At 43.5% G+C, this 9554-nt stretch overlaps 1 protein-coding gene across 5 annotated transcripts in view; it reads right to left on the reverse strand.

Annotated features, from left to right (window-relative positions):
- Positions 1-1249: 1249 nt before the first annotated feature.
- The window catches only part of FAM188B (family with sequence similarity 188 member B), a 65375-nt gene continuing 57070 nt past the window's right edge, over positions 1250-9554 (reverse strand). For all 5 annotated transcript variants that reach the window (XM_017746726.1, XM_017746728.1, XM_008643113.2 and 2 more), the window contains 2 exons: positions 7154-7226; positions 1250-2413 (listed from right to left, as the gene is read on the reverse strand). In XM_017746726.1, coding sequence (XP_017602215.1) covers positions 2365-2413; positions 7154-7226 — 122 coding nt within the window. In that variant the 3' untranslated portion in view covers positions 1250-2364. The remainder of the gene's footprint in view (positions 2414-7153; positions 7227-9554) is intronic.

Consider the following 9554-nt stretch of genomic DNA (forward strand, 5'->3'; position numbering starts at 1 on the left):
CACGTCTGCACTGCAGACATCCAGATTTCAGTCAGATAAAATCTGGGCTGTCCCAAAGCAGCTCCCTCCTGCCCCAGAGGAGCCCTTATCTGTGCTGCTCTGCTATCAGGGAGCGGGAGGTTATCTCCAATCTGACATAGTTTAAAGCTTTGAAATAAATGGTGTGGGTTTACTAGACTGGAAAAACCAGAAAGGAATTTCTTGGTTCCAAAAATCTTCCAACATTTGTCATCTCCACGGTATTTTCTGTCCAAATGCACCCTTCAAAATTTTATATTACAGATGCCCTGTGAGGCAGGTGGGAAAATCAAACCTGCATTTGTTTCATGAAACGAAGTGTGGACTACAGAACACAGAAATTTCAAGAGGGAAAAAGGTTTTACATCTGGGATCTTTGGCTGTTTGGGACTCCCCAGAAACACTGAAGCTCAAGCTGAGGTATCCTAAAGGCATTACTGAATCTGCCTGCAGCTGACAGCACAAACACATCCCCAAATACACAGGGATGACAGGGTTTGCCAGAGGCCATGTAACATCCCTGCAGCAGAGTCAGGAACGAGCATGGATCTGATGCTGCTGATGTCTCAGAGGCTGAATCTCTTTGGGAGATCAGATCTCACCAAGTTTTAAGAAGTTTGTCTATGTGATATTAATTAAACGAATTTTATTCCACTGGAATAAATAAAATTAAAATAACTGGAACCCTGAGATGCTTTACTGCATATAATGGCTTTAAACTGATAGAAAGCAGGTTTAGATTGGGTACAATGAAGACATTCTTCCCTGTGAGGGTGGGGAGGCTCTGGCACAGAAGCTGTGGCTGGCCCGGGGCCCCGGCAGTGTCCAAGGCCAGGTTGGACGGGGCTTGGGGCCGCCTGGGATAGTGGAAGGTGTCCCTGCCCATGGCAGGGGGGTGGAATGAGATGATCTTTAATTTCCCTTCCAACCCAAACCATTCTGTGATTCTATGACAGACAGTTTGGTTGAATGGGAAGCAAAGGGGGAGGCAGATCTTCATCCAAAGCCCATCTAAACCTTTCTGGTACTCCTTTATAACTTATATTCAAGTTGGTTTTCAAATCTAACTCCAGTGCTAACTCCCCAAGATCCCCATTTGCACAGTCAGTTTGGTATCTCCACCCTACACCCAGAACAACACTGAATTTTTGCTGGAAATTGATTTTGCACTCATTTTTCAGGACCCAGAGGAGTTTCCACACTGACTAGGAAGAAGGTGCTACAATAAACATCAGAAACTAAAAGTCCTTTATTGAACTCTCATGAAATATTCAGTCTCAGGAGAGAGGAATAACTCTAGAAACACCATTTATCTGCCTTTTTTTCCCAAGGCATTTTTTCCATCCTTCAGTACAGTAACTTGCTCCAATTTTGGTAGAGTGTTGCTAAAACAGAATTAATCAGAATACAAATTGTGGCTTCAGTACTTCAGGATCCATCTCCACCTCATTCCAGCACACACACTTTATTTTACCATGGAAACTGGCACCTATCACAGATAGGCACCAGTTGAATTTCAAAGCGACACAACTCTTCTGTTTTCTTGTAGTTATGAAGAAGCAAACCACAGATCTAACCTGCCACTTGGGTGTAAATAAACCCTTGTGTAGAAATAAAGGTATAAATGTAAAGATACCGATACAGCTGCCTCTTACCAGAAAGAAAAATGAGCTATATCAGCACGAGGCACTGTTACACACCAACTGCACCCAGTACTAGGAACGTACTAATGGCATTATTTTGGGAACACAGAACCACAATCCTTACTGCAATTTTATGACACAATGAGGACTTGGTCTAGGCCAGGCTTCCCCTGAAAAGCCCAGGTGGTCACCAACCTATTTAGTGCAAAATGAGGCTTGCTAACACCAGGTAAAGAGGTGAACATCTGTTCCTTGGATGATGTTTTGTAGTGGCACTGGAGTTCTGTCAGGGGAGAACAAGGCAGGACAGAGAAGGCTGTAAAAGTGAGAGAAATCTGGGTTCAGCATCTCCCATCAGATGCTTCCAAACAATTGCAGGATACAGAGTGGATCCAGAAGGAGACCTCAAGGGGACGTTGACGACTTCTCTGCTTCATCTGTAACCTTGACTTGGTGGTGGGAACCCAGCCTGCCCTCAGGAGCTTTATGCTAAAGGCAGTGACGAGGAATTTACGTCAGTGTTGTTTATATTGTAAGCAAAATATCTGAAGCACGAGGTGACTGAGGTGAAACTCTGCCAGCCTGTAACCTTGTCATTCTTCCTCATCTCAAACTGCCCCATTTCCTGCATTGGTGGGAATAGGAATGTGCTAATTCAGTCGTTTCCTCTTGGTCTTCTCAAATAAAGCGCAGCTCACATCAGTCACAAGATGGGTTCCGTGCCGTTCCAGTCGATGACAGCTCCTTGCCACCTAGAAACGAAAGCAAGCCTTTGACAACCATCAGTTCATCACTGGAAAGGCAAACCCACAGTCCTCAACCACCCAAGGAACCTCAGAGAGATTGGGATGGGCTTGTTTGGGATAACTAACCACATCTCAGTGGGAAACGGGGCAGAAGTGAGGGAGTTGGACCCCTGATTTGAGGTGCCAAGGTTGGAGGTCCCTGTCCTGACCCTTCCTCCAGCCTCTCCTGGGCAACAGAAAGTCCTCATCAGCAGCTGATTCACAACAAGAACCCTCACGTTGGACAGAATACTTAGGGAATGCCCCAGATGGGTACAAGAATTAACCCCAAATAACCAGAACACTCAGTGTCAGCTGTCAGGAGGTAATTTGCACCCTCCTGTTCAGCTCTGATTAGGAACCCTCTGACTCTGAGATCCTGTGCCTGGATCACCTCACTGAGCACCTCTCTTTGTCCTGACCTTGGCTCCTCCAAGCATTCCACGGCTCATTTTAATGGTGATGTTTCACTTTTCCTGTGCTGAGGTTTTGCTTTTCTCTGCCCTTATCCCTCCTTCAGAATGGCACTGAAGATGTACACTGGGAACAGTGTTTCCAGGCCAGTCTGGACCCTTCCATGTTCTTAATTCCTGGCTCTGCACTGGCTGCCACATCTCAGCTTCCCACCTCAGGAATGTGACTGAATGCAAAAGAGGCATCAACCCTGAATTTGCCACAAAATGTGTTTGCAAACCATGGCAAAAGACAAAGATCTGCCCCCAAACCTGGTGAAAGCAGGATGATGCTCTCCAGTCACATCCCTGAAGTGAGTCAACTGACCCCTCATGGCATGAATTCACCCTTGGCTGTGGCTTTTCTCATTTGCAAGGTCATGGTCCCCATTTTCTAGGAACTAAACTGTTGCATTCCCAGTACTGAGTAGATCTATTCAAAATACCTATTCTGAAAATCTGTCTCAGAGTAGTAAGACATTGGTGAGGGGGTGGAGGAACAGGGAGCTGCCAGTGCCACATTCTTTCTGTCACTGAGGACAGGATGTGTCAGCAAGGGTATGGCAGCTCAGTCCTTGTGCTGAGCAAGCCAATTAAGCGTAAAGCAAAACCAAAAGCTGAATTCATGCAGTCTTCAGGGCAGTGTCTCAAAGGAAGTGACCATCTGAGGGCTGTTGTGAAATTTTTCCCTTCTGTTTTTTACACTGCTGAGAAAATAAAAATCGAAAAAATTGCAGAGATTGTCTCCATCCCAGGAATACTTAGCAGGAATACACAGCAGAGATGCCTCAGATCTTAAGTTAAAGTATGTTTCATGTGTGGATATTCAGTTTAGTCTGGCATTTGTCAGAGGTGAGAGCTGTCCCTGCCAGAGGTTAGGAATGTCACCCCTTAAAAAACCAAATGGAAAATAAAATTGCCACCTTCTGTCCCCATTGGATTTTTCAGGTAATGGCATCAAATCATCCCTTATCTTTGTCTCCAATCTTCCCAAGGCGCAATTTTCTATCTCACCAGGGTGATTAAAACTTTGAGAGGGATCCACAGAGGCCCCACAGAGGCCAAAAGACACCAGATGAAATCTGCTCTGAGCCTGCACTGTGCCCTGTGGAATTACCCACATTGCTGACACCACTTTTGTGGTTGGTAAGGATGTTGTTAATCACTGTGCAGTGAGGAACTGGCCTTTTTTAAAACAGGCTTTCCACAAAGAGCTCCAACAGAACATAATTCTGAAGCAGGACTGAAGGTAACTTTCAGAACAAGCCTCATCTCCTGGGTTTATTTTCAAACCATTTTTTAGATTGCACAGCAGCCTTTGGCTGTTTGCTTCTATGAGATAAAACTTTTTTCCCCCTTGCATCTATCTGCACAAGAAAAGGTGTCAAAGAGTGAGGAATCCCACTCCAGGTGCCGAACAAGTCTTATTTACAAACAGATACAAAACCTCCTGGGCAGTGCAGGGGATCACTTCCCCAAACTATCCTGCCACAGTGTAATTCACAGTGAGGCATTTTCTAGCTGCTGATTCAATTATGATTTATCAGATTAGCAAAAGGAAAACTACATTTGACTCATCTGCTTCAAGCACAACCTCACCCAAGGGTCACAGAGTTAACGGGAACTGAAGAGGAACAGGCCAGGCCCTGAACAATGCTCAGCCTGGAATAGCACTCAGTGAGCATCTCCTGTGCTGATAATTTGGTTTTGTTTTGGAGCACATCAGTATCTCAGGGTGGAATGCCCAGGCTCTGCTCTTCTCTTATCCACTAAATTCCCTCTGGGTGTTTCACTTCACAGCCAACAGGTGAACTCATGTATCCCACAGCGCCACTACCACAGAGGGTTAACAAAACACACTGCTGAATTCAGGTTAAAATATCAGATCAGAGTTTGGTTCCCCTCAGGCAGAGCCAACAGGTATTATTTCCCCCAATGCTGAGGATCAGGACTGTGATATAAGAGTATTCCTCAGGGAAGAACAGGATAAGTTGTCTGCACGGCAGCTCCAAAACAACTCAGGGATGCACATTCCAGACATCCCTGGGCCAGAATCCGACTGCTGCCACAGATGTCTGGGGCTGAGAGCCACAAGAAAAGCACTTGTAACTTGTCCATTTTTTGGTTACAGTGATACCTGGTGGTGACTGGTCATTCCAGAGCCAGCTGAAGGGTTACCTGCTTTAAACTCAGAACTAAACTGCTCTGATGTTTTATACAATAGGGACTGAAAACATGAGCCTCCTTGTCTGGCAGAAGCAAAACCACCCTTCTCTTCTGATAATAATAACATTAACAGTATTCTTTTGATATTATTATTATTATTACTGTTATTATTATCTGAATGCCAAACCAGCCTACTACCTATGGAGTTTTCCCTTTAGGAGAGGGTAAGAGAACAAACATCAGGCAGATGTGAGGCACAGAACTCAGTGTGTTACAGGATGGTGGTGCTCAGATATTGGGATAAGCAATGGGCTTGTCATGGATTAAACCAGAACTGAGGCATGTGAACGGAAGGAAAAACCCCCAATTAACAATAAAACCAATTAATGATAGTTAATTGTCCTAGTTTGATTCTTCAGACTGTGAAATTCTCCACTCTGCCTGAGAAATTATCCTGCATTTTTTGATGAGAGAAGTCTGATACAGAGCTTCATCATGAATTCTTCATCAAAATAAGTAACAGCTCTTTGCTTTATGAAAAATTAATTCAGGAGTATTTTCCATGGCTGTATGATAGAAAACACCCCTTTCTTTACCTGCCAAATTGTTAAAATTTTGGTTATTTGGGTTGGTTTTTACGTTTCCTTTATATACTGTTCCACAGCTGGAAGAAAAAATTCTTAAAACAAACAGGAAAAATTTAACATGAAAAACCTTTTGCAGCAAGGCCACGCTTAAATAAATACCCTCAAAGCAAAGGGAGAACACTGAAAACAAGGAGCCAGACTGCCCAGGGTAAATCAGACAGTGCTGAGAATGCTACAAACAAAATAAATTGACACTGGAATTTGCTGGTAATGTACTTCTCCAGCAGATTAAAGCAGGGAACTTAAAACAAACAAAAAGCAGCACTACCAACACTGTATAACTCTGACACAACGCCAGGAATGGAAGATATTCTAAGACTTTAAGTAGTTGCATGCATTATTCTCCCCGTGGGGCTTTCCGAGGTTATACATTATTTATTTGAGTTTGCAATCATGCTTAAGTGTCACTGGAAATGAAGAATCAATAAAATCTGTATGTGCAGGAAGGCTGGACTGATGTCACTGCTGTCACCTTGCAGGATGCCTCTTCTAACTTTCAGTGACTTTCTGATCGTTGGCAGCCACTGTCCTTATTTATTTGTTTTCTGCTGGGTTTTTTTTTACAGAGCAAATTGTAGCAAGGACAGGAGAGGAACTGCAGGAGAAACCTGAAGCTGCCTGGCTCGCTGATAGAACAAATGTTATGGTCTCTGACAATGAGGCTTTCACTTCTTGCTCCAGAGATATTCAGATAGTAACTTCCAAAGCCAGGCTGGAATTCATATAAAGATGAATTTTCTGCCCAGTTAAATTTCTCCATTTGGCTTCCTCCATGCCTCACTAAGCTGAAAATGTTCCCATTAACTTCAGTATGACTTGGATGAATTGCTTACACAGGCCTCAAAGTGCCCACGAAAATCCCAAAATGACAGGAACTAACCTCGTATTTAAGGAGAGAATATGAGCTAAGAACTGTCATGAATGACTGCACAAAATGTGCTGTTTTGTGGCCCTGACAAAGCCTGTGCTGTCCTCAGACAGCTGGAGAAAACTGAGACTGTTCAATGGGGCTTCATGATATTGAAAATAACACCCAGGTTGCCCCTTTTGTTCTTCAGAAAAGACTGATGAAAACGGAATAAATTTTCTCCTTTTCTCATTATACCTCTGCAACAGGCATCAAGCACTTTTGGGAATCTAAATTTAGATCTACTGCAGCCAAGCTGTGCTCTCTGACTGAATTTGGCTCAGTCAGTTCTTGGTGATGTAGTGAAGGTCCCTCTAAGAATGAACACCTTGGACAGTTCAATGTGAATTACAGTAACACATAATTAAATGTGTAATACTTACCACAGCCCGGCCCATTCAGACACTTTCTGATTTTTAAGCAGTGATTTTTCAGCTTTACTTGCTGAAATATTCTTTTTGACTCTACAGCCTCACATGTGTGACTTGTATCAACAACTGAATATATCTGTATGAAAAACTGTAATTTCACTTACTTTGTCCTAATACAGTGCTCAAGTGGAGGAGTAAGATCATTTTCTTTATTTTCAGGGCACACCTGAGTTGTATCTGCAGAGAGATAATAGACATTGTTAGTGGCTGGGGAAATTTCTACTCATACAGAACCTCACAGAAAAGACCTCTCAGATGATTTGAGCCCCACTGCTGCCACATCCACCACTGATCACCACGCCTGAGCCAGGTTGGATGACTCACAGAGATGGTTTCAAGGAAAACCACAGATCAGAAAATGAAATACTGTGCTGCAGGGCTGTCACGAGGCTTTTATTTTGCAACTGATGTTGTAATTACTGAGTAACTTTTGTTACTCAGATGCTAAGGACAGTGGTAGCGCTACACTTGAATAGGAAACCACAAGTCCAGTTTGAACTGGATTAGGACTCTTTCACTCTGGAGAAGAAGATTGCCCCTTGACTGTTCAGCAAGCAATGCACAGACAGGAGAAGATGATGCTGTGTGGGATATCAGAGAGCCTCCCCAGGCTGTGAGCATTCCCTTGGGACCGAGAGGCAATTGCAGTGTTCGGGGAAAACAGAGAGGTCACTGTCTCAGACATGGCATCTGTCAACAGTGAAAGTAGAGCTGAGCTTCCCAGGGACAAAACATCCTGCCACCAGCTTGGATGTCAGTCTGCTCAGCTGTTTCCTGTTTTGGAGTCAAACATTTAAACTGCAGCAGACCAGGGTTTTTTTCTTTCTTTCTTCTTTTCTGTCTGTCACCCAGCCAATGGACTGTGAGCAGCGCACGTTGCCAAAGCAGGGTGTAGGATTTGGGTCTGCTTCAGTGAGACTGATGTAGACAGGATGGGAGGGGATTGTTCTGACATTCACAACTGCCAGTCTCAGATCTATCTGGCTCTCTTGTGTCACAGAAAGGACCTGGCTCTCCCTTGTGTGTTGATCTGCTGGGTACAAACGCATGCAGAGAACTCTGGATGACTGCAAGGGCTGGAGTAGAGGGAAATGGACAATATTTAAAAGTACATCAAGTACTGGTGTTTTTCCTCTAGATCCTCAGGAACTTAAGAGACACACAGGAATCTTTTAAGTTTAAATGAGCCTTTTTTTGTCATAATATTGAAGAGTTTGTAACTCAAAATTTCAGAATAATAGAAGTTGGAACCTCTAAGATCATCAAGTCCAAGCATCAACCCAGCAGCACCACCACGTTCACCACGTAACCCATGACTCCAAGTGTGGAAATACTGTAACACTCAAGTGCCACATGTACACGTTTTTTGAAAACTTCCAGGGCTGGTGACTCCACCACTTCCCTGGGCAGCCTATTCCAAGGCCTGACAACCCCTTCTGTGAAGAAATTTTTCTCTAAACCTCTCCTGGTGCAACTTAGGCCACTGTCCTGACCATAGCGCTGGTAAGAGGACAGGCACAATGGCGTGACTGCCCTTCCATTGCCAACTTTGATGAATTTTGTCATTTTTAGACTTGAATTCTTCCAACAAAAGGTTTGAATGGAACGTTTCCATAACGAAGAAATATGAAAAAAAGTATCATAAAGGTGTATCTTACAGTAACAGGCAAGGAATATGTATATTCAACTTCTAGGTAGTGAGAAACTGAGCACCAGCACTGTTACAGCTCTTCTCTGCCTATCCAGAATTTCTAATAAATGCAAAGATTTATATTATTTTCCTCTCTTTATGATGGTATGTTGATGTCATTAACCTGCTTTTATGAAGGAACTTTATATTTCTTGTCTCCATTTTGGGAAATGGTTAAGTATGAAAAGCAGGGCAAATTCTCAATATGAAGTAGCAATTGCTGCTACTCCCAAAATATAATTCTACTCTTCTGTCTTTTTTGCCTTTCTTGCCCAGCACAATTTCTTCACTATTTCCTGAAATGTGACCTTGATGGTAATTTTACCTAATTATAACCAAGATTCCCATTTCAAGGAATTCACCTTCTTGCTCAGGTAAAGCAACCAGCTTTACTAATCAACAGCAGGGAGATGTGGCTGGGGCAGTGCCCAGCTCCTCGTGCTGCATCTCCAGGTAATGCTGCCTAAACATCACCCCTGCCTGGGATTTCCACAAGGAAAATACCAGCAATATTCAGCATTCTGGTATTTCCATCTGCTCCTGTGCTCTGGGTTTAGATGTTTGACCAGTGTTACCTTCTGGATGTAAAATAATTAGAGTTTTCTCCAGACCTACCAAGGGATTACTGCACAGCCAGAGCCAGGACAGCGTTTTTGTGGAATGATGAAAATATTTGCATTTTTACTGCCTTTTGCAGAATTTCACAGATAACAAAGGATTTACTGGGACAAACCCTGGAAGGGGCTATGGCCACAACAAAGAGATATCTACAACTCCATGCACGTTTAGGCTTTGGAGAGAAACACACAGGAATG

The sequence above is a fragment of the Corvus brachyrhynchos genome, unplaced genomic scaffold, assembly GCF_000691975.1.
Source record: "Corvus brachyrhynchos isolate BGI_N302 unplaced genomic scaffold, ASM69197v1 scaffold18, whole genome shotgun sequence".
Taxonomy (NCBI): domain Eukaryota; kingdom Metazoa; phylum Chordata; class Aves; order Passeriformes; family Corvidae; genus Corvus; species Corvus brachyrhynchos.